Source organism: Microtus oregoni, unplaced genomic scaffold, assembly GCF_018167655.1.
Source record: "Microtus oregoni isolate MIOR12 unplaced genomic scaffold, Mior012 000046F_ref0000063, whole genome shotgun sequence".
NCBI classification, from domain to species: domain Eukaryota; kingdom Metazoa; phylum Chordata; class Mammalia; order Rodentia; family Cricetidae; genus Microtus; species Microtus oregoni.
Window position 1 is genome coordinate 18839869 of NW_024543220.1, and position 25893 is coordinate 18865761.

The window sequence follows — 25893 nt, forward strand, 5'->3', positions numbered from 1 at the left end:
GTGCCTAGCACATTTAACAGCCTGGATCTCTCACAGGTTGCTGTATTTTGCATTAGTTAAGACAGGAAGTTGGTAGCTCAGTCAGAAGGGGAAGGGAGAATCTGCTGATAGGTACTGAGTGCCGTATTCCTCTGGGTCAGATTTGGGAAGTACAGCCTCTGTACATAAAATTGAAGTCAGTTAGCTATCACATAGTAGACAGCCATTAAATTATTAAAAAATAATTTTATGAAGATCTTTCTTATAGATAAACAGACTTTCATAGCAACCACTGATCAAGAGCTAATGCTTTCACTCTACTGAGCTGCAGGACTCCCAGGCGACTCTGGGTCAAGGTGATTGCGGTTTCCCTCCTGGGACTCGTTAGACGCCAAAGGCTGTTTGGGAGTTGTACATTTTATCGGGTTGTTAGCTCTTTCTGATTTATTTCTTCTGAGAATCTTTAAATAAAAACTTCTGAAACTTTCAAAAATAGTAAATAAAAACATCTGAAACTTTAAAAAGTAGTAGTTTATACTACAGGTACATAAAAATATTACCTGTATAAAATACAGAGATGAAATAATTAGAGTTGAGGTAAAAATAAATCAAGTTGAAAGTTTGGTGTAGTGGCACAAGCTCTTAGTGCCAGCACTTAGTAAGCAGGGGTAGGTGGATCTCTGTGAGTCTGAAGTTAGCCTAATCTACACAATGAGTTCCAGGGCAGCCAGAGCTACAGAGAGGAAGGAAGGGAGGGAAGAAAAGGAAGGGGAGAAAAGGAGGGAGGAGGGGAAGGGAGGAAAAATAATAAATCAAGTCAACTATATATTACTGTAGCTCATGACGCCCAGCTGTGCTCTATGCGCTACTATTCAGTTCATGAGCCTCGGGCAAGGGGCTGGAGATTGAAAGACACAGAGACACGGACCTCTAGTCACTGGTAAAGAAGCCCTTTATTTAATAGCGCCTCGGAGGCTTATATACCCAACACAGTCAGGTGGGCCGAGAGGTGAAAACCTTATCCTCTGATCCTCAAGGCAAGGCAACACGTGCCCGTGAAGCAGAGCTGGTAAACAACTTTGACACAGCTTTCAGAAACTCAAATCAGAAGGAAAGCGAAGATCTCTAGCAGGAAAGAGCAGCTGGAGGCCAGGACTCCAAATGTTCCCAACATATTACCATATAGTTGTATTTGCTAAAATAGAGAATAAAAAATCAGCATACAGGCCAGGCGGTGATGACACACGCCTTTAATCCAAGCACTCTGTGAGTTCAAGGCCAGCCTCATCTACAAGAGCTAGCTAGTTCCAGGACAGGCTCTGAAGCTCCAGAGAAACCCTGTCTTGAAAACAAAAAACAAACAAAAAAATCAGCATACAGCAAAATTTTATTTAAAAAAGAAGCTCCCATCAAGTCCTTCAGCAGGGCATGTAGCACATTGTAATCCCAGCACTCAGGAGACAGAGGCAGGAGGACTGCCCTCAAGCTTGGCCATTCTGGACTACATGATGAATATCATGTCATAGTGAGTACCACACAGGAAAGCTTTCATGAAGGAAAAACAGTCAACATTTTCTACTAAAGAATACGTTAGAAATGGGTGTTGAGGTTCCCATCACAGGGAACACAGGGACTCTATTACGACTCCACAGGAAACGCTTCCAGCAGATTCTAAAGTTGTTCCTTACAGGCTAAAACTTCAAGATTCTTCAAGGACTTCTGAACTGTGATCTGGTGAGTGTCCCCCACCAACTCTCTAAACTGGGGCAGGTAATCCTGTGTACCCTACTGACAGCCCCACAGCAGGCTGGTCTGCAGGACAGACAAGCATGACACGCAATCTGTTTATTAAAAGAACTGGTCCCGTAAGTGTATTTCGTACAGTGATCTGGTCGTGACTAGGAATTCTGAGGAACAGTTGCTGCTGCTAGAGGCAGATCTAGTGATACACTACCCATCTGCTCTGCTGCTGGCAGAGGCCGAGAGACTCTGCAGGCAACAGCACAGGTTGTGATCTACGGGGGCAGAGCCCGACGAGTCACAGCACAGCTGGCAGTGGTGGGAGCTGGGCAGGAGGCAGGTGGCACAAAGCCTCGGGGAATCTGCACCATGGCAGAAGGTAGGCCTAGAAGATCCTGGGCAGGGAAACCAGATCTGACAGCTCTCTGCTTGTCTGTGGGAAGACCATGAGCCAGGGAAAGGGTGGAGTCACCACCAGTCCACATGTAATAGAGGTAGAAAGCATTAGATTGAGAAGGCACCAGGCTGGACCCTGCTCACCATGACCAGGGAGAAAAGTAGTAACTTCAAGAATAACTTATTACTTTATCAACCCCAAACTCTGCCTGCACGTTGGCCAAACACAGAGTAAGATATTAGGAATTCAGAGCTCACCCCCAAGAAGCATCACCCCAGAAATCTGGCCCTCATTTGAACTCAAAGCACAGTTGGCAAAGGGTTCATTAATGGCTTTTGGGTGTCACAGATGTTTTCCTGGGTTCCAGGAGGACTACAACTGCCTGGCTGACTGAGTGGGTCTAAGTGGTGCGCTGGATGTCATCAGCTGTCTTTGCTACAGTGTTGTCCCAGTATGAACACCACAACCACTATCTACCCTACCCTCTTCATTCTATGTGTGGCTACCCACAATGCCTCTATCTTAACAAGATGACTGGAGAGCAGAAGTTGTACCCAAGAAAACATGCAATGTACATGCTTACAATCTAGGGGCAGAATAGGATGCTGCATCTGCCTCTATGCCACCCATCCTCAGGAAACTGTAGGATGAAATGCCTGGGGGTTTTGTTGTTGTTTTGTTTTTAATATTTTATTTTCAAGATTTATTTTTACTTTATGTGCATGTGTGTTAGGCCTGCATGTATGTTTATGCACCATGTGTGCAGTGCCCACAGAGGCCAGAAGAAGGCATTGGATCCCCAGGGAACTGGAGTTATAGAAGGTTGTTAGTCACCAGTGGGTGCTGAGAATCAAACCCAGGTCCCCTGAAAGAACAGTCAATGTTCTTTACTGCTAGGCCATCATTCCAGTCCCAAAATGTCTATTAAGGGAGTCGGTGATCATTGAAATCATTTTTAGTATAAAGCGAGTTCGTATTTCCTTTCTGGAAAACTAGTATTTCAAGAACAACAGCCACTGCTCAGGACACAGTAAAGGGCCCTGCTTCACTCCCCACTGAGCCTTTTTCTGAGTAAACCAGCACCATTGGGTTGCCAGAAGTCTGCCAGCCCAGCAAACAGGAGTCTGGTCAGAGGCCCACTGCACAGTAGACAAAGGAGGAGGTGAAGAAGCCAGCAGCTCCTCTCACAAGGAAGTCATTGGCCATAAAAACTCTAGTTTCACTCATTCAAGAAGGATGTACCCACGAGCTGTAGGGTACAGTGTGCTTCCTTGGATTTCAAGGTTTATCTGGTTCCCTTTCTCATGGAATCTAGTTTCAAAACTAAACATATACTGACAAGAGCCTAGAGACACTAACCTGACCCTATCCCCAGCTTCATGTCTACAGAAATAGACAACAAGGCCCAAAGCAGGGGTAAGAAGGCTCCTACCACCTAGCCTAGAAACCCCAGCCTCGCCTGGACCTGCATGGTGATGATGCTGGCCAGCTGCAGCATAGGCAGACATGCATTCAAAGGTGGCCGGCGAGGGTATTATCAGGGTACAGGCTGGAGAAGCGGCCTAGGGCCCAGATGGGGAAGACATTCCTGTAACTTGTGTAGCTGATGGCACAGGACTTGTTGAAGACCCCAGAGATGTTCTCCTGGAAGAACACAGAAAAATGAACAGTTAAGGAGCCTGTCCCTAGATGGCGGTCCTGACTATTGAATTTCCCAGCCCCAGAGCAAGTTTGGAGAAAGCTTGGGGAGAGCTGATGAACCAAAGGCAAGGAAGCACGGGTTCCAGCTCAGAGACTAGAGCTTGAAGGAAACATTCTTCCTTGGAATAGTGGTCTCCAAAACTCTGGTAACCACAGGGACAGATGAAAACCCATCTGCACGTCATGTCAGTGAAGGTACGATGGTAAAGCCAAGGTTCTGGAGGAAACATCAACTATCTAGTCCCTTCCCCAGCCAGCGCCCTTACAAATAGCAAAATGTGCTGAATATCTCAAGACCCAGCAACACATCCCAGATCTCCAAAGCACCCTAGGAGGAATGTGGGCACAGCAAAGTGAGCAAGCTGGAAAGTGACACTGGGACCACTGTCACATGGTCCTCGCACACCTGAGGCCAGTCTCCATTGGGGAACTGCTTCTCCAGCAGACATCTGATTCCTCTCTCCTGAGCAGCAACATCGGGATGCCTGAGGGGCAAGAAGACAGGCTTGAACAAACCTAGCATGTGGCATCAACATACATCTTAGGAGGACAAACATTCCCCAAATACTATGCTGATGATAGAGACACCTTAACAACCAGAACACCTGAGACTCCTGCTGCAATCTTCCCAGGAGCCCTGAGAAGCAGGGCAGGTGAAAGCACAGGGACGGACAGTGAGCAGAGTAGGCATGAGGCTTGTCTTCCTCTCCTTGGGAATCTTTTGTTTTGTTTTGTTTTTCGAGACAGGGTTTCTCTGTGGCTTTTTAGAGCCTGTCTTGGAACTAGCTCTTGTAGACCGGGCTGGCCTCGAACTCACAGAGATTCGCCTGCCTCTGCCTCCCGAGTGCTGGGATTAAAGACGTGCGCCACCATCGCCCGGCTCTCCTTGGGAATCTTATCAGCACCGTGTGCCAGCCATGTCAGCATGTCAACCATGTCTTCTATGGAGAGAATATCCTCTGACATGGCAATACATGTAACTCGGTATGAGCTACGGACACAGGAGGACCCAAAGTAGCTCTTAACACTGAGGCAGAATTCGCCACACTGGAAAGCAACTTCCCCACCACAGCCACCTCACTCAGTTCCCTTGGGCACCAGCTTCTCTTGCTCTGCCAACAGCTACTGACTGAATAGATAAATAGACCATAGAGAGGTTAAGTCTCTCTAAAGGGAACCACCCAGCCAGACAGGCTGCCACTTAGCCTAGGAATACCGTGTGTGGCTTCTGAAGCTGCCGATAGCCACAGTAATGGAGGGATAATGGCTCAGTCCTGTGGCTCCTTTGACCTCTTCCCACATCTATCACCCTAGTCGAGCACCCCTACTATGCCCAACAATGGGTCCCATCACCCTTACCGCACAGCCATCAGGCCCATCAGGGCCCAGCATGTACTGTGGACCTGGGACCTGGCACTCTGCACATAACGCCGTTGTTCACACGACTCAAAGTCCTCCCCCCAGCCTCCATCTGCCATCTGCTGGGACAGGAGGAAGTTGCAGGCCCGGGACACTTCTGTACATGCAGTCCTGCAGAGAGGAAGAGATCTGAGACATCATGTCTTGTATAGCAGCTGTCTATACCCTACTACTCTGACAGGCTGCCTTGGGTCATGGGAGGGGCCTGCTGAGGTGAGTGGCTATAGGTGTACATGTCTCACAGGGCTGCTGGGCACAGAGAAAAACACTCTGCAGCTACAGGCATATGCAAGCTGACTATGTGGGCACATGGAAACAGACCCAGGGTCCCTGGGCCACATCTAGCTTAGTACAACTTCCCTACTCCAAACCCACTAGGTCTAGAAGCATCGGCTAAGCAGTCAGAGGCAGGGCCTGAACCAAGCCCTCTTCCTGAGTTCCTGAGTAAGACCCCAGTACTTCCTCACTCAGAATGAGAGACGAAGATTAGTAAGACTCTGAGGTAACACCTAGCCAAGGCTTATAAGCCAAGAAAATAAGTACTCAGAACTCCCTTCTTCTGAAACAGTGATCTTCACTCATTGTTTTAAAATATTAAACAAATAAAATCAAATATCAAAGGGGAAAAAAAACAAGCAAAACATTACTAGGCTGGTTTTACTGTCAATTTAACACAGTCACCTGGGAAGAGAGGTCATCAACTAAAGAATGTGGGAAGGTCCAGCCCACTGTGTGAGAAAGCCAGCAGAGTGGGGTTTTTCTCAGGGTTTCTGCATCAGGCCCTGCCCTTTCATCCCTCAGTGACGGACTATGACCTAGAAGTATAAACCTAAAGTAAGCCCCTTCTTCCCCAAGGTGCTTCTGGCCAGTGTTTCATCATAGCAGTAAGACAGTCCAGAACAACTGTCATGGCAATGCCCTCGCTTGACATCAGTCTAAGAGCTACACTTACCCATCTTGGTAGGTATGCCCCATGCAAGCGAAAGCTTCCAGGCCAAACCAGGTGCCATAGGTGAAACAAACCCCCCAGGAGCTAGAGGGAGACAAAAGAGAAGGTCAGACTTGGTCTTCATTCCAAGTGAGAGTACAGGCACTCTACACAGGTATGGGACAACCTCAAGCAGAGGGCAGAACTGGGAGGGAGCGTGGTGGTACAACCATACATTCATAGCACTGGCTGAGACAGGGGGTTGCTATTTTAAAGACAGCCTGAGATACACAGCAAGATCCTGTCTCACAAAACCGAAGAGTAAGAGACATACAGAAGAGGACAGAGGGTTGGGGAGGGAAAGCAAACAGGGGAAAGGGACTTGGGCAGCTGCTAAGAGCAGCGTTCACACACATTCCACACAGTGCAAGTGTGAATGCTGTTTCAAGAGGCGCCGCTCACCCAGCTCAACCACTGCTCCTCCACAAGACACAAAGAACTGCTGATGTACACAAGGAGGAGGACAGTCGTGTTTAGGCCACAGAGCCTCCCAGCATGCAGCCCAAGTGCTCCCTCAACACAAGCTCTCGGCTAAGGGAAGGCCGAGCATCAGTCAGGGAATATGACCAGCCCGGAAGTCCCTCTTCCTGAGCCCCCCAGGGAAAAAGCAGCAAGGGCAGACTCCCAACCCCATGCACATGTCACCACCTCCCACCAACCCCTCTGCAGGTGAGCCCAGGTGCCTACTCACCCCTCCCAGGAGCCATCAGCTCTCTGTATCTTTCGGCAGAACTCCAGGCCTTGCTTGAGGGTCTCCCTGCAACACAGGCAGTGAGCCCAATGAACACTGCAGGCAGAATCAATGCCTTCCCCAACCGTACCTACACAGTGGTCTCAGAAAGGTGAGAATGGCCTCTCCCCTTCAAACAGATCAAAACAAATGTTCAAAAATGAAAAAAAAAAATGGCCAGGCAGTGGTGACACACACCTTTAATCCCAGCACTCAGCAGGCAGAGGCAGGCAGATCTCTGTGAGTTCGAGGCCAGCCTGGTCTACAAGAGCTAGTTCCAGGACAGACTCCAAAGCTACAGAGAAACCCTGTCTCAAAAAAAAAAAAAAAGATGAAAAAAAATGTAGCTATAGGACACAGAAGGGGCACACAGACTGTCAAAGCTCAGAAGAAACACAAAGGAAAACAGCTTTTGGAGACAAAGACATGAGAAGTAGCGCTGGAAACTACCAAAGCCCTGCCAATGACACTAGTGTCAGGGGCCAAACAAATGCTCTAAAATGAGCTAGATAAGACCACCCACAAAAACAAAGTGTTTTGGGCTGCTCACTTGAGATGGAGCCTGGTCCCCCTGAATCATTTACAGCCGCTTTCATTTAGAAAATTCTTCAGGCCATCTATTTTCACGAGCTGGTGTGGTCTGGCCCTAAGGGTGCTTCTCCATTTATTCCATTTCAGGCCAGGCCTCTCCTTAATTTCCTCATCTCCTCCTGCACAGGCCTTGGCTACCGCATTGCATTTCCTAGTGCTCTTTCTCCCCTTCAAACTGTCCATTTGCATTTCTGCCCCCATTTACTCCTGTCCACTGTGCACCTGCATATGAGCAATTACTATCACACAGTTAGCCTCAGGCAAGTTCTTAGGAGAGGGCAGAAATTAGCTACTATTTGCCAAAATATCACAAGAATAGTCTCTAGCCCAGTTGCTGATATTGTTCCCAAATGGAACCCCCTGAGCTGGGCCTCTGTGGTCTCCTCTGTGGTCTGCACAGTTCTCAGCACTGTCTTCCGTGCTCCTACGAGGGTGGTCCATCGAGCTCTGTGTACAGCGTTCAACCACTTTTCTAGACCAAAGTTAAAAATCCTCCCACGTTCCTCCCCAAAGCCATATGGTTAGGTCTGTCACAGCAATCTACCCTGGTGCCAGCTCCTATACTGGTTACTTTCTATTGCTGTGATGAGACACCATGACAAAGGCAACTCATAAAAGAAAGAGTTCAGTTAGGCTCACACAGTCTCGGGCGGTGAGACGGACGCTTTGGACTGATGTTTCGTGGGGACAAATGAGATCAGTCTGAATGTTACTAACTGAGCCATCTCTCCCAGTTTAATCTCTTTTATGTGTATTGTTCTATCATGTATGTTTTTTGTGAACTGTCTCAATGCTAGGAGTGGGCTTCTAGGGTGACCTCCCTAGAAGCTGTTAGTCAAGCCCCTCACACCATAAGGCTATGCCACTGTTCTTGGCTACAAAACAAAACTAGATAGTCCTTAGTGTCAAAGACACCATAAGCTTTGGCCAAATTATACTAAGACAAAAGTAGAAAATCCTTCCCTGCTAGCTGGCTTTCATAATACTGGAAGACAGCATGCAGGCTGTTGGGGCATAACCAAGGGTCCAGCTCAGCTATGAGGCCTGCTTGCTACAGTGCAAACATCAGGTAAGACACGCCCACTAATACAATAGTAACACAACACTAACACAATAGTAACACTGCAACGTCACTGCCTTCTGCTGCGATGTAACTCACATGTGATATTGGAAACCAAGGCAAAGCTCCTGGTTAGAAAAAATCATGGACCCCAATAAGGAGTCCATTGCTATTGTTTTATTAATGGATATGATATGCCTATCACATTTCTTTCTAAATCTGTGTTTACACCCTTACATTACTGCTGCCTTCAGTCTTCATCAGTAATAATGAGAGGTATATCACAAAGAGTCATAACTAGTCACGCCTCTGAGACCAACGAACTGTTGCTGTGTCATAGTGGCCCAATAGTGAACCATAGACGGAAAGAAATGAACAGCTGTACCAACCCCTCCAAGACGCAAGAAACATCACAAACAACGTGGACCAAAAGAATGCAAGAACCAGAGGAAGGGAGGAACTGTGGTGTGGTTACTTCCACAGAAGTGAAACATTCCCTGCACATCTATGTAACAGTGAAAGAACCAACATATATCCACAAGGGGGAGGGGGACACCATCAAGGCGGGTTCAAAGTGAGCAACAAGAATCTGTGACTGAGAAGACAGGAGGGCAGTCCCTTCATGGAATGATAGGGGGTGTAAATCAGTTGATGGCAAGGGTCTCCACATGACAATCTCAAGAGCGTCTGAGAGATATGTATGCTCATTTTAAAACATGTTCAAGTGATGGGAAAAATAACCCATTCTTGTGTTACAGTTATACTGTCTTCCCCAGACCAACACACACACACACGTACACTCACAGACTTACACAGACTCTTGATGGATCTGTAGGCACCTGAAACTGTTCCTCTGTTTACTCCAGCCACTGTCCTATGAGAAGTCACGGCCTACTGTCTGAGAACGCTGCCCTCGCCTTCCTTACCTGATCTCTACTGCCCTGTGGTCTGGATAATGCTCGTGGAAATGCTTCAGAGACTGCATCACTGCTGAGGTACACTCCACATATGTGTAGTCAATCATGATGTCTCCTAGAAAGGGAAAGGAGGAGGCACCTGAGCTCATAGTCCAGGCCAAGAATGTAGTGAGCACGTGTTGAAGCATGCAGGACTTACACCCAGATGTCACCCCAAGATCAACCTGGGCGGTGTGGCTAAAGTGAGTACGATGGGCAGAGACCTGCACACCTGTGCTGCAAGGCACACGGCTTTGTCGTTAGCAGAAGAGTAGAAACCTAGCATAAGGTCTCCATGGCCCGAGACAGAACCACAACCACTCATCAAGAATACAGATACTCCATACTCTGAGGCCCAGAGAGAGCTCTGCACAGACCTGCCAGCATGCCAGGCCTGGCCTATACGCCAAACTGCTAATCAGCACACTCACCGAAGACCTCTGAGGGGTTCAGCAACTCCAGCAAATGCCCCCCACGCTTGGTCTCGTAGGTAGCAAATCCTCCATCAGAATTCCTCATGCCCAACAACTGTAACAAGAGGGGGACAGACTGAGAACCAGGCACACAACTTACAGTATGACTTTCCCAAAGCACCGCAGGACTGACAACCTATAGGACAGGAGCGGGGGGTAAGAAGCCAGTTTCCATGCTGAGCCCTTAGATGCTCAATGCAGCTGCCCACAATATCTGGAGACACATTCCAATGTCAGGCCAATGCAGAGCTCCACAGTAAGACACACATAGGAAACAGGTGTGCTAAAATCCACACAGAAATGAACAGACATTTCCAACTTTCCTTTAGATACTACCAAGCCTTCCAAATGAGACCTGCAGAAATCTCAGCACAGATGAGCTCTAGAGCCAAGATGACAAGCCCCAGGGACCATACAGCCTCCTTGTAACTTCTAGGACTGTTTGGACACCATCTCTTATATATAGCACAGGGCCCTTTGTACACACCCAGCCGAAGTTTCTAACCCTGGGTCTATCCCAGGACTCACAGTCTCAGATTCTGATGCTCCTACACCCTCACCTTGGCCTGCTAAGACAGAACCACAGAAGAGGGCGTAAACACGAGATAGGACACTCACCACAGCCACAGCGTCACAGAGCCGCTCTCGGGGGATGTGCTCGGTGATGAAGGGACACTGCTTCTGCAGGAGCAGCACGGCCTTCAAAGCCTCGGCTGTGCAGTCGGCAACGATCCAGCCACAGTCCAGTGTGCTGAAGCAGAAACCGCCCTACAGAGACAGAGTGTAAGGGTGCTCCTCCCCTGCAGAGCTGTAACAGGAGGGCAGAGGCCTCTCTACCGCACAGTGGTACCTAAACTGGGCATAGCTGAATAGACCTGAGCTTCAGTACAGGGACTATCTAGGACTTTATGTCCATCCTGACAGCCCTTGGAGCTTAGCAATAAAGTGGTCTGGACCTGAACAGCAACACAGGTGCCCTATGGACCCCACTATGGGAGGCAGCAGCTACGTCAATGTCTCATTCCACAAACTGCAGCCAAAAGCAGGCCCTTACAGCAAAGGAGGTTAATGCTGGCTCTGGGTCCTTTATGTCCTCTGCCTTGATTTCAACTCTCCAGCTCAGCATCTGTGTGTGCTAGACATCTGAACTGCCCTGAAGCCTGGCCACAGAGGTGTAGGCTATCTCAGGGGATGATGAATTCCTGACATGAGGCATCTACAGAGCAAAAAGCCAGAAAGCCCTCCTCAAAGGGAAGGCAGCAGGGCGTTGGCTCGGGTTGGTTGCCCACACATACCTTGCACATCTGGCGGTAATACTTCTGATAGTCAGGAAGGTTGTCTGGGACCTGGAGAGCAGCAAGGAACATATGTGGAAAACAGAAACATGGTCAGTGCAGCATGGCACCCATGAGACCCGTCACCGTATCACTACTAGGAAATAAGATCATCCAGAGAGGGCTACACAATCCACTCTCCTGCCCAGCCTCGTGGGCTCACTACTGAGCTGCATGACTCAGGTCAATGAGAAATCAAACAGGTCTGCAAGTGCAGCAGGGTCCACTGAGATGGGCTAAAGGCCCATTGCTCAGTGTAGGGCCCGGATCAGGCCTGGTTGGGGAAGACAGTGCTGACTCACTCCCAATAGCCCTAGACGCACATGGATAACAGCTACATGGAGGCTCCTGGGGAAGCTGTATCCTGGTGGGATCAGAGGACAGAGGCTTAGGGGCACGAGAACTCTAGGGCAGGAGGATGCCAGTAGGATCAAGGCTGGAGGCATTCACTTTGTCTGAAGCAGGGTATGCAAGGCCAGCCTAAGAAAGCAGTACATGATGGGGTGTAGGTGGCTATGAAAGGCAGGGATGAGAGATACTGATATGGCTGTACTTGGTCTCAGGGAAGGCAGGCACTGGCAACTCAAAAATGGCTAGGATGTCCACAGGCTGTTGATCAAAGACACAACTCCTGACTGTGCCACAGGCTGGCTTTGGCCCCCTGCACACAGGTGTTTTGGCATGAAGAACAGAAATCACTGGCTGGTGATGGGCTACCACGGGCCACAGCCAGAGCTACCATAGGATGACTAGTTGTACCAACACGGCAAGGGCAGGGCAGAACAGGGCAGAAACAACCCAAGAAAGCCAGCTTGGGGCAGCAGGACAGATGAGAAAGGGCACGGGCCTCACCTGTGAAAGCCGCAGGAATTCGTGAGCCTTCTGCAGGCAGGGCAAAAACTCAGGTCTGTGGTGTGCACCTGCCTAGAAGACAGTAGAATAGCATGGTTAAGCCAGTCCTCCAGTGCCCTGGCGACATCCTGCCACCCCACCCCCAGAAAATGACGCATCTTAGAGTTGTCTGGGGAAACGTTTCCTGAGGCTCTCAGCTTTAAAGACAGGAAAGACAGTGAGACACAACTAAAGATAGTAATGGACAGAAGAGACCACCCTGGACAGTCACCAAAGTCCCACTTGTTCTGCCAGGCCTCACTTTAGGCAGCCCAACTGTCCAAAGACACCCTCGGGATTTCACTGCTTGCATTCCCACAGGCAAGGAAACACTTTTTCTCTAACTCACATAGCAGCTAATGTTCTAAGAGCCTCAAGCCCTGCTCTCCACTCCCTAGGCTTATTTCCCAGTTTAGCGTCCAGTTCCAGAGAATTATCAACAGGGGATTGGGAGCCAGGCAAATGGGAAGCTCAAGGGGCAGAGGCAGGAAGCGGCATCATTTTCCTCAGGGTGAACATGTGGCTCACACACACAGGAAGTTCACATGGGGCTGCAGAGAAACAGAGCCGCACACTTACCTCCAACAGTGCTTGGATAGCAAATGACGTGTCCCAGATCTGTGATCCATTGGTGCCCTGTTCACAGACAACGAGCTGTTATAGCAACCCCATCCACTGACTCCTAGAATCCGAGGGTGTCGGAGACATACCCAGCTAATACTGTATCCCAGAGTCTGAGCCCTGTGCACCAAAGCAGGTTGACAAAGGTCAGAAAGAACCCTAAGCCTTGCAGGCAGCCATGGATAACAGAGCCCTACCTGCCTCTAAAGTCCCAGCAGAACAGCACTTTCTAAGGACACATCCAGGACCACATGATCCCGTGAAGGCTCCTCAACACCCATGACAGCAGGGTACCCCAGGCATGGGACAGGCAGAAATAAAATTCCTCCATTTCCAAATATGCCTGAGGGGTTGGGTTGGGTACCCAGCTGACACATTACTGTGGCCCTGACAGAGTGAGGAAGGTCTACTTCAAATCCCACCCTGGAACCCTGAATTTCTGGACAACACTCTTGGGTCTCAGTGGAGGAAATCAATGATCAAATCCACAATGGGTTTTGTTCAGGAATCTCTAAATATTTGACAGAAACCCCAGTTCCCAACACTACAGGGTAATCATAGACTCTAAGTTTCTCACAGCTCCTTGGGTGGCCAAAGATCCCAGGCCAGAAAGAAGCATTTCAACTGCCCACCCTTTGACCAGAGCCCTAGGAGGATCTAGGGCAAAGGTGACCATACACCAAGTGCTATCCCCATTTACCACTGGGTACCAAGAAAGGAACAATTTTCAGGGCCCGCCCCTCTGCCCCGGAGGCTCCTCCTGTACTGGTGGCTAGAGGGCAATCTCTAGGGTTATCCTCTTAGGAACAATCTCTAGGGTTATCCTATTAGGAACAATCTCTAGGGTTATCCTATTAGGTGAGCACACAAGCTCCTAGTGACCCGCCAGAGGAGTTCCATGTGGTCTCACAAAGATGCCCATTCCCACCCAGAGCCACTTTCCCTCACAACAGCAGGAGGATGGTTCCTGGAGGGTCTGAGCCAAGTCTGGATTTGCCATAGTTTAGTCTACCCTGATAAAAGACTACAGATGGAGACCCGTGAGAACAAAGAGCAACCACAGAGACCAACCCCACAGACACAAGGAATAAAGGGCGATTCTGTCTCTCCTCTTGTACTACAAAAACTGTAGTGAGGATGGCTTTCCAACCCTGTCCCATTTTTTTTTAAATTTAGAATAGGGTCTTGCTGTATAGCACTGTGTGGCCCACACTCAATCGTTCTGCTTTAACCAACTGAGTGATGGTACTACAAGCAAGCGCCACCATGCCTGACAGGCACTTCTGAATCATGATAAATAAGCAGAGATGGTGACAGAGAGGCAGCCTCAGTTCTATAGCCCTTACCTGCATTTTCATGCCATCAAGGCCCAGCCTATGGGGATAAGAAAAGATTACGTCAGGGACAGTGTGAAAGTTGGAATTCTAGCTGTCCATCAGGAGCCACACACAAGCAAAAGAGCACACAGATCTCCCACCTCCCGCCATGCTGACTTCAGGGCTGCCCAGCTGGGCTCACAAGCACAAGGCCTACACCCAGCAGGAACAAGACAGGGGCTTACCCAGGGAGCTCTAGTCCATGCCAGGGTAAATAGAACCTTCTATGGCCAGGTCTACTTTGCTATCCTCAGCTCACACCACACCGCCAGAGAGAAAATGGCCTTTATGTGCCTAAGCCTTCCTGCTATGGTCACTGTGACAGTCCCCACCTTGGACACAGTACAGGGCTGACAAGCCTCTTGTCCACTGGCCCTTTTCACAACAATCTAAGACTGCCTGCCTCCAGGCTTCCTGGCTCTGACTCTGGGAATTATCCATAGTCACAGCTAGGAAATAAAAAAAAAAAAAATCTTCCCAAAGACAATCTAACTGGCAGTGCCCGATTCCATAAAATATTCTCAGAAGTTTGACACCCTGGCACCCCTATCTAGATGAAGCATAGGGGCCAGCATGATAGCTGCATGCCATGGTCAGAACTTGGCACCACACCCCAGCCACCATTCAGTCACACTCACCAAAGGTAATCTGGGATCCTGGAGATGTGCTCCTGGAAGGCAGGGGAGGAAGGCCCATCCACTGCCCAACGAACAAGCATGTTGATGGTTTTTGAGATCTGCAGGATATGTGGGCTTCAGGACCCATGCAACTTTACCCTGGGACAGGGCCCCATCTGTTCTAATACAAGCTTCCTAAGTGTTCTCTATGCGTTCATGCCCCGAGACTCAAACTGAAGGCAATGTCACTCAAGATTTTGAGTCAGCTTAGGGTGTGACAAACAAGGACCAAGAGTCCACAGAGAGGGAGGAGGAAGCTCAGTTTATCCAGAGAACCTATGGGCAGCCGACCACAGTGCAGTCCCCAATATTACAACCCACATCCTGTTCATCTCCCATTTATGAGGACAGCTTCCTTGCTGGGTCTCCACTAGCTCTGGTCACTATGTGCTGACTACTCAGCCTCAGACATGTGCTCTGTAAGGTCCCAAAGCCTGTGCACAGTTGGTCGGACTAGAAGGCTGGCATCCCCAGCCAGATGGGAGAAACCAGAAGTGAACATGAGGATCCTGCTGTTTGCATTACACCCCTAGGCACTTATAACTCTTATATAAAGGGTATAAGATGGATTATCTGGGGTCCATCTATGAGGGAGGAAGTGGAAAAACACACCCCACTGAGTTGACCAGAAAGCTCAGAAAGTGGTCTTCCAGGAGGTTCTCAGACTCTTAGACAAGAGCCAGGTAGGAGAACGGGAGCCTAGGAAATGAATATTAAGTGGTGCTTCAAATACACTGACCCAGAATCTAGGAAATAAGCCTGCCTCATTCTAACTCCACAGAGCCTAGCTCCTAGGGCATCTGACAGGACCTCACTGCCACCAAAGGTGCCACAGGCACCCAGGATGGGGGCACTGACCGGGCCAATGCTGATGCACTTAGTGAAGCGGTCGTCGGCAACAATATGTTCATATAGCATTCGGATGGCCCGCTGCCGCAGGCTGGTACTATGGAAACGTTCATACAGGTTGAGGATTCCTGAAGGGGAGAAGGCATTGGGGACACTCAGCAACAGGAGAGGACAACTGGCATTCCTGGACAGGCTGCGCCCTAGTCCTACAGACAGGAGTGGATCCTACACAGTCCAGCATCTGGCCTCTCATTTCCCTGGGGATCCCTCCTCCCACTCACTCTGTTTCATCTGTGCTTCCTCCTTCTCATCTAGGAAGGGCTGCTTCCTACCACCCACCGTGACCCCTGCCCTGCCCTGCCCTACCTAGGTGACCTGACAGCAGCTGGTCTTTGCTAGGGGACCAGAGCAAGGTTCTATCTTCTGAGTTTCCACTCCAGGGCCATTTATTTATTGCACTGACAGAGTGAGTCAGAGTGAATGAATTATGTGGAGGGCTGACCATCATCTAACTATTAACCCAGACTCTCCCAACCCTCAGGAAGCACCTACCATACACCACATGCAGCAGCCAGCTATGTGGCGTGTACAGCTCATCCGGGGACACATTGTTCTTCTGTGCTGGCCAATCAATGCTGGCATAATCCTCCACGTAGAGCTCCTAAAGGGCATTGGACACCTGAGTGCCTAGCAGAATCAGCAGGCAAGCCTCCCGAACACAGACGATGGACTAGCTCTAACCAGGGGTGATCTCTGGCTGTACATTCTCAGTGTTCTGGGTCACATCCTTTCTCAGCGGTGGAGACACCCAGCAAACCACCACTACAGGGTATAAGATCCAGCTAGTTCAGTGACACCAGGGCTAATCTGAGGAGCTGTCCCAGTCCAAGAGCCGAAGTCACACCCTAGTGCAAATCCTGTTCCAAAGTGCATCTCAGGGCTCTTTCCCAAGAACAATGACTACAAGCACGGGTTAGGACTGCAGACTGTGAACTCTCCAAGCCCCTCTGTACAATTTTCTGATGCCTTTCAGGCCCCTGTGAGCAGTTTATCTTTTGTTTACAGGTGAGAAGGCAGAGACTCCTCTGGACCCCAGAGTACAAAGATGCATTTAAGATCTAGGGACTGTGAGCCATAGCCTTACAAGGTCCCTAGAGACCATAAGGCTTACCTGGCGGAGGCTCTGAACCAGTGGGTCCTCTGAGGCACTTAGCCGAGTGGCATAGCAGTAGCTCATGGGTAGATAGACCTGCCGGCAGTGACACCAGAGAGTGGAAGGGTGTGCAGGTACCCATTCAGGAAACAACCTAGAAGAGAGCATGTGTCAGTGGGACAGGACATAGGCCTTAGGCTCTTCCAAGCATGGACACTTCTGCTGCTGTGAGTACATCCATCCTTGTGTGTGCATGCTTGCACTCTGCATTCTAATGCCAAATGACTGTGGAGTCCTATGTGGAGCACTACAGTGTAGGGACACAGACCAGAAGCCTCTCCAGTCCCAAACTTCAGCTCCCTACTCTAGCCTGGCAAAGCCTTCCTCTGCCTGCACCTCCCCAGGGAAACCTAGCATCTAGCTGGTAGAGCTGCCAATGAAGGACCACTGGATGTTAGCCCAATTGTAGTATATACCTCCATACTTCAAGAAACAGTACAACCGCCCTGCCCCACACATGGAGAGCTCTCTCCACGCCCCTCACTGGCTCGGGCATTTGCCACGTCTTCCACTTATTCAACCAGGCTGTAGAGCCAAGCCTTTTAGTCCTTGTTTCAGGACCCTGTTGTCTTCCAAGCAGGCCCTCACCTCCTATCTTTCTGCATATGAAAGCTATCTACTACAGGAACCCTCAACTCTGTCTTCACTAGGACAGCAGGCTCTGCCTGAACTCTGTATAGTTCTGGAGATCTTATCTAACCTGGGGTAAATTTATATACACATTATATAGAGAGCCAATGTTCTTATAAGATAGTCACAAAAAAAGATAAAAACACTGACAATAGGTTTCAGTTAGTAAGGAATAGAAATTTGTTCTGTTGGGTTAATATTAAAAAACAAAAAAAATTTAAAGATGCACGTGGAAGTGTTCATTGGTGAAATGATATCTAGGACTTATCAAATCAGTTAAGAAAACGAGATACAGGGATGGAGGAGGCTCTTCCTTTACTCCTAAAGATGCTCCAAGTCTTTGCAATTACCAGGTATGATCTGCTATCTATCCCCACAAAGACCAAGCCACACAATAGGTCTGGAAATACCCTACCGGGTCCCACAGCCTGCTCCATTGCTGTGTGGTTTGACAGCTTGCTCTTACCGAAAAGAGAACCCCCTTCTACCTATGTGTAGAACACATGAAGGGCCTCTAGTGAGAGGCTAATCCACCCCGTTAGGTCCCATCAGTCTACTACAAGGCAGTGCAATAGGCAGAGGGCAAACATACCACATCTCAGGGAATAGGGTATTGAGTCCTTCCCAGCTATAAACATTCAGGATGGCCAGCCAGAACTTCCCCCAGGAGGGGATGGCCACCGCACCGCCTGGAAAGATAACAGGAAAAAGTAGCTACTGTTACGTGTGAACACGGGCTTGAAGCTATCTCTTGTACCCCTTCTTGCATGGGTCTTGCATGGGTCCAGTAACTCTCAGTCAGGAATAAGTGTGACCAACCTTAGGAGAGCTGTTTACAGCCCTTATCCCTAAGAAGGAACACATGAAGGCAGCTCAGGAAGGGAAAGAAGAGGCTAGTGCTGTGCACTGTGCATTGTGCTGCACAGCCAAGACCAAGCTGCGCATCTGTGCGTTTCCACTCAGCAGACAGCCTGGCACAAGTGACTGCAGACAGTCTAGCATGCAGCCCACATTCAGAGCCACTCCCGCCCTTACCAAGCAATGGGCAGCCTTTTGTGCAGCACATGGCAATACTGACTTATACACATTTTATAAGTTCTCTCCTAAGTCCAAATGTGTCAAAGTTAGAAAGACTGAGAAAGTTGCTAGCGGAAGCATGGTTCAAGCACGTCCCTCCTCCTTGCAGGCCTCAGAACAAGACAGCAACAGGGAAAGAGAGAAAACTTTGAGAGTACATGATCAAGACTATCAGAGGTTATGATGACTTACTTAATCACAACAGGAGCAAACACTTGAAAGGAGATTGAAGCATTTCATAAGGCACACAGAACACTTCCTCTAGCCTGGGAAGTCAGAAAGAGAGCCCAAAGGAGTGAAGTTTAAGATATACCATTAAGTGTAGAGAGGAGTTTCCAAGACAGCACGGCGAAGGTGGACAGTGGGGTGAGAGGACAGAGCGCATGGGAACCTAGAGGTAGGAAATCACTTTGATCAAATGAAAGGAGACACTTGATCATGGAGCAAAGAGCGAGACAGGAGTGCAGGTCCTGGACCACATGACGAGCTGCAGACTGGTAATGCAAGACAAGCTCTGTTCTAAGAGCAGGGGGAGCCACAGAGCCTGCGAGGGTTGGAATGGTCTCCAAAGGAAACAGGTGAGTTGAGAAGTAGCCATGCCCAGGCCCAGAGATGTAAGTGAGGAGGGATGAGCAGGGCCCCCACTGGGGACGTGCACCCGAGCTCAGCTGCCTTCCGTGGGCAGACTCCATGAACTGTCCCACAAGTACTATGTTAGCATGGCGCCTTTAAATCTTTACCAATCCATGAAGGAAGCAGAATATAAAATATCAAATTGTTTTGAGCTAAGGATAAACTTAACTGGTAGAATGCTTCTCTAGCAGGCACAAAGCCCTAAGTTCAAGCCCCAGTACTACATACATGAAGCATGGTCATGCATGTCTGTAACCCCAGCACTACATACATGAAGCATGGTCATGCATGTCTGTAACCCCAGCACTACATACATGAAGCATGGTCATGCATGTCTGTAACCCCAGCACTCAGGAGGAAAAAGCAGTTAGATCAGGAGTTCAAGGCCAACCTTGGTTATGGGATAAGTTCAAGGATTGCCTGGGAACATGAGACCCTGCCCTCCCCAAACAACAAAACCATGGCAGCACTCAAGTTGTAGCTGTGCTAAGTGGGCAAAGAACTGGCCACACAAGCCTGGCATCCTGAGTGTGATCCATGGAACTCAGGTAAAGATGAAAGAAGAGAATCAACTTCACAAAGTTGTCCTCTGACCTCTCCATGTGTACTGTGACACACACAATCCACACACGCACCTCACAAAACAAACACACAGAAAATAATTAATTAAAAATAATAAAATTAGGGCTCAGAGGGCCTGACTTCAGTTACCAGAAGCCACATGACAGCTAGCAGGTCTGTATCTCTACAACTCCAGAGGCTCCGACACTCTCTTCTAGCCTTCACGAGCACTGCATACATGTGGTGCACAGACCTATGTGCAGGCACCCACACACATAAAAGTGAATAAGTCTCCAGCTGGGCAGTGGTGGCACACACCTTTAATCCCAGCATTTGAGAAGCAGAGGCAGATGAATCTGTGAGTTTGAGACCAGCCTAGTCTACAGAGTGAGTTCCAGTACAGCCAGAGCTACATAGAAAAACCCTGACTCAAAAAAATAAATAAATAAAAATTAAAAAAAAATTAAAAAAAAACAAAACCCAAAAGTCTTTTAAAATAATTAAAATGAATAATTATTATTAATATTACTAATCATTACACAGCTCAACAATTTCCACTTACTCATGTTTTTCCCAGTGTTTCAACTAGAGGTGCATCTTACTAATTCCCATTTATAAGAGCTCATTGTGCCAGTATGACACAAACCCCACATGCCATACAGGACGTACATACCTTTTTTGTGAAGAATGTTCCGAGCACGTACAAGGTCAGGATCATCAGGCCCAACACCCAGGATTCTGAGAGCCACATAGTTCAAGGCAGTCCCAAACACCGTGGACTTGTCCTCAACATGCCTAAAGGAAACATGAGACTGGTGGGAAAGGGGCTTCTGTCATCTGTCACTATTTCTAAGAAATAAAGTCATACTGGGAGTGAAGTCTGCCTAGAAAAAACTACTAAAGCATCTCCTACCAGCATGACAATGCAGGAAGCATGCTGTGGGAAAGTTTAGTCCACCCAGCAGGAGAGCCAACTGCTCTAAAACTAGCTGGGCAGGGCCTGCCTACCCCTCTGCTCCCAGAATGTCTACATCAGAAAAGCAGGTGGAGATGGGTCTGTGGGGCCCCTACATTTTCTGCCATCTCTGCTGCCTCCACAATTTTAAAACACCATGGCTTTAACTTGGCATGTGAGTCTCAAGACTCACAACATTAGAAGTAAAACCCTGGTCAGGCTTCATATAGGTACCAGCTGCTCTCCTCCCACCAGGCTTTCTCCCACGCCACCTTAGGTCCATGGTTGCAGTTATCCTGTTGCCTAGAAACCCAAGCAAGAGTTACATAAAAGCACATGCAAGCACACACAGGTACATATGTGCGATTGGACACTCACAGGCCCCAGCCGCCATCGGGGAGCTGCACTGATCGCAGGTAGCGTATCATCTCCTCTCTGTATCCAGCCGGCAGGGGGATGTGTGACACATGGCATGTAATCAGGAGACCTGCATGGTGAGAAGGATGGCCCACATTAGGAACGACGCTCAGCACCACTAAGCCCAAGCTCTTCTTCTTAAGGACCCATCCTGACGCACAGATGCCCTGTGGCTTCCTTCCCATGCAATCTCCCAGGAAGGCCATTCTTCCTAGGCCAAATGACTTTGGAAACACCAGGAAGAATACAGTTAACACTGTCAGGTCAGCAGGGTGATGGTGGCGCACACCTTTAATCCCAGCACTCGGGAGACAGAGGCAGGCGGATCTCTGTGAGTTCGAGACCAGTCTGGTCTACAGAGCTAGTTCCAGGACAGGCTCCAAAGCCACAGAGAAACCCTGTCTTGAAAAAAAACAAAAATACTGTCAGGTCAGGGCCTGCAGAGCCCAAGTGGTGATGCCTGGCACCCATACCACAGTCTGGGTCAGGGAAACATGGCAAAGCCTTGAAGAGGCCGCCCACAAGTGCTCTGAAGGCCTACTAAGAGCCAGTTCAAGATCAATGGGACCACAGGGGGTGACCAGGTCTTGCTTTAACATCTGCTTGGGGGCTGGAGAGATGGCTCAGAGGTTAAGAGCACTGGCTGCTCTTCCAGAGGTTCTGAGTTCAATTCCCAGTAACCACATCATTGCTCACAACCATCTGTAATGAGATCCGGCACCCTCTTCTGACCCACGGGTATACATGCATACAGAACACTGTATACATAATAAATAAATAAATCTTTAAAAAAAAATCTGCTTGGGACTGAAATACTAAAATGGCAACCCCGGATAGGATAATAGTTATTGCTCAGATTTTAGTGTTCTGTTTTATAAACTTTTTACATGTATGTGCCACTTTGTACATATGGGGACAGACGACACTATACAGGAAACCTTGATCCCATGCCTGGTCTTTGAGTGCACACTCGTATCTTCATCATCCACAGGCAGTTCCATATCATATGTCCATGACATGGCATGGTATGGGAAGGGGATCATATGGCAGCTACTATAGAAACAAACCCACATTCTCCTAAGAATTCAGGCTACTGAGATAGAGTTAAAACTCAACGAGGAAAAGGGTCTGGATACATGAATATGGATTTCTTTAAAGAAACATTGCCAGGATGTGAAAAGTCTTACCTAAACTAGATCAGAGACCCACATGTTCAAACACAATCGTGTTACCACTCACCAACCTGGACCTATGGTTTTCCTGCCAGAACTCCCTCAGCCACCGTTTGACAGCAAGCTCACAAAGGATATTTTAGTGTTCAAACGGCACAGGCATGGATACCAGCTCCTCACCAATCCCCTTGCCTATCTACAGTGTCCTGGCACTGTCTGAGCCTTCTACCTAGAGTGCCATTTTGCACTGGGATTCAAGAGCACTCGTCCCCCTCTCCAAGAGACTCCTTTGCCTCCATTATTAGAACATTCGCCAGTCTACCCTGGGCTAATCGTGCTTTACCATCATTCCCTATCCTTGCAGTTAGAGGACTGGGCTACAAGGCCACCCTCCCCCAGAGCTCTTCCAATGCACTGCCGGGTTTCAGCCTGCTTTACCAGTGTAGGTCAAGGCCCCACCCACCGACAGTCAAGAACAGCCTTGCCCTCGAGTTAGGATAGCACGTGCCTACCTGGCAAGAGGAAGAGGGGTCCACCATAATCACCCGCCCAGTGTCCATCCTCAGCCTGCAGCTTGGCATAAAATGTCACTCCATTCAGGGCCCCCTCATGGGCTGTTTGAGCTTTAGGTAAGTCTTTGAAATAATTCTTCTGTAAAGGGAAAGAAAAAATGAGAGTTGAGGTTGCCTGGTGCCCTGAGGAACCCTCCTCATTCACAATCCATGTCAAAATAGTGAATCTAGTTTACTTTAAAACTTTGGTTTCAATCTGAAACGAGTCTTTGATGACAAGATCACCAGCAAAGTAAAACGCAATTCTCTGTTGTCATGATTTACTTTCCAGTCACCGATCTGCAAATTTCTTCAAAACATCTTAAATAAACACAGCACAGAGCATAGAGTATGGCACAGTTGCCCAACTGATACTGAGGGGACCATCTCAGACAGGGCCTACATAATAGCATAGCAGATCACCAGAGCAGGTTTTCCCAACTCATGGCCAGGACTCACAGGAAGCCTGTTAGTGGCCGGGCGGTGGTGGCGCACACCTTTAATCCCAGCACTCAGGAGACAGAGGCAGGTGGATCTCTGTGAGTTCGAGGTTAGTCTGGTCTACAAGAGCTAGTTCCAGGACAGCTAGGACTGTTACACAAAGAACCCCGGTCTCAAAAAAAAAACAAGAAAAGAAGAGGCCTGTTAGCTAACTGTTCTATGACTGGCTGAGTTTCTTGTGTACATGCTGTGCACACAACAAGGTCAGATCCAAGTACTTCACCTTGTAGATGACTGGATGCCCATGGCCTGGGAGTTGTCCCGGTCTGGACTCCAGCTCCCAGCCTGCCAAGCGCTGACCCGTCCCCTGGAGAAGGTCAGGGCCACTCCCACAGGCTATTTAAGTTTGGGTTTGGGTTTGCTGGGCTTTTCTCCCCACCTAGCTGTCTTGGTCCACATTTACTAAACAAGTGCATTTTAATTTGGTCTAATCTGCTTTGATTGGAGTTTCTTGCGTCAACAGAGAAGCTTTTATTAAGATTAAACCAAACCGTACATACGCGCAAAATCACACCCATCTTTGTAATTCTCTTACAAATCAAAGATTTTATCAAAGTAGAGTGCTCAAAATAAAATCACATTAGGGCAACTTCTTCCACAGGTCTCTGGGATGAAGTGATTGAACATGCTTCAATCATGTTTCTGCAGGGGAGCATGGTCCCCAAGTCACCACACTTTTCACTGTTGTTGTTGTTTCTGTCTTGGAGATTGAACTTAGGTAAACATTCAGTCACTGAGCTGCTCATCACTTCTTTTGCTTTGCTTGTTTGCTGCTGTTTTGAGATGCGGTAGCCAGGCCTGACCTAGAAGTTGCTTTGTAGACCACACGGGCCTCCAACTCAGAGACCCACCTGCCTCGGCCTCCTGAGCACTGGGGTTAAAGCCACACCCAGCTTCTTTGCTCTTTTTTTTTTTTTGAGACAAGGTCTAACTAAGTTGCCAAGGCATATCTCAGATCCTGCCACAGCCTCCTGAGTGGCTGGAAATACAGAAATGCCCCACGCCTAGGTTCACACCGCTCTATAAAAACTGTAAGCTTCATTACTGCAAATAAATAAAACCATCACAAACCATCACACACCAAAACGAGTCGGACACAAAGTCTATTCTAACGAACTCGGCACTGAGAACTCAAGAACAATGGCAATGGGTTTTTGATCCTACTGCACACATTGGCTTTGTGGGAGCCTAGGCAGTTTGGATGCTCAACTTACTAGACCTGGATGGAGGTGGGGGTTCCTTGGACTTCCCACAGGACAGGGAACCCTGATTGCTTTTCGGGCTGAGTGGGGGGGACTTAATTGGGGGAGGGGGAGGGAAATGGGAGGCGGTGGCGGGGAAGAGACAGAAATCTTTAATAAATTAATTAATTAATTAAAAAAATAAAAATAAAAAAAAGAAAAAAAAGAAAAAGAAGCTCAGCCTTAAATTTTATACTCTCAGCCCCAATGCATTTTATGCATTAATCCACCACCCAGAACAAAAACGGCAAACCCAGCTGGCTTTACACATTCTTTCATAAGTCGAGTCCATTATCTGCACTTCGTCCTTCCCCATCCCTTCATATGGAGCTTTTCTTTGTGTTACACTACACTCACAAATACTTTGTTTACTGGAGAGCTGCCGGCTTTTTGAACAAGGCTCTCTCCTGTTTCAGGGCTCTGGCTCAGGAAAGACAAGGCAGAGGTTGGTCTGTGGTCACTTCCAGGTTTGGGGTGAGATGGCTCCTGAGGATGATGGTAGAAGATACAAAATAATCTGAATCACAACACTTACTGTATCCAGTCCCAAACAGTGGGCCTCCAGCCCGGTCTGTTCTCGACCGGGTTCGTCCTCCGCTTGGAAATACGTCCATGTCTGCCGACCCAGCTCATTGCGGAGCCGCCAACGGGTGAGGTCAGTGGCCGGCTCAGTTTTATAGGGTCCCCCTCGCCGCCGCAGACACCTGAGCGGGCCAGCGACAGTAAAGCAGTGATCGTTAGGCTCCACCCAGGTGGAGCTGCCTGCAACCCAGGCGTGCAGAGCCACCCGCCATGCCACCCTGCTGCTGCCCGGGCACCTTCCCTGCCACCGCCCTGCAGCGTCCCTCGCCAGCACCCGCGGGAGGCCCAGGGTCCGGGACTCACGTGCCCTCAGTCATGACAGAACCGCACTCTCGGCCACCGGCTTGCCAGCACCTTACCTGACTGACAGCTTAGCGCACTGCGCAGGCGCGAGCCTGGGCCGACCGGAATAGCTGGGTGGGCCGATGCTAGCGCGGCCAATCAGAGCATCACGAAGGTGAGCACGACAGCCGCACCGCAACCGCAGTGGTTGAGCGCCCGCCGCCCCACGCCGCCAGGCTCCCAGGAGGCGGGGCCCGAGGAGGCGGGGAGAACGTGGGAGGCGGGGCCCGAGGAGA

At 49.0% G+C, this 25893-nt stretch overlaps 1 protein-coding gene across 1 annotated transcript; it reads right to left on the reverse strand.

Moving 5' to 3' along the window:
- Positions 1-1348: 1348 nt before the first annotated feature.
- Positions 1349-25668, reverse strand: Lss (lanosterol synthase). Its single transcript, XM_041634879.1, has 22 exons — positions 25619-25668; positions 25269-25437; positions 22953-23091; positions 21230-21338; positions 20570-20691; positions 18218-18314; positions 16954-17089; positions 16335-16443; positions 15792-15910; positions 14895-14992; positions 14227-14254; positions 12839-12895; positions 12221-12292; positions 11330-11380; positions 10653-10802; positions 9993-10089; positions 9532-9637; positions 6916-6981; positions 6189-6269; positions 5177-5347; positions 4224-4302; positions 1349-3760 (listed from the first exon to the last, which is right to left on the reverse strand). Exons 1-22 carry the CDS (start codon positions 25630-25632, stop codon positions 3629-3631), a joined length of 2202 nt encoding a protein of 733 aa, XP_041490813.1. The 5' UTR covers positions 25633-25668; the 3' UTR covers positions 1349-3628.
- Between the last annotated feature and the right edge of the window lie 225 nt (positions 25669-25893).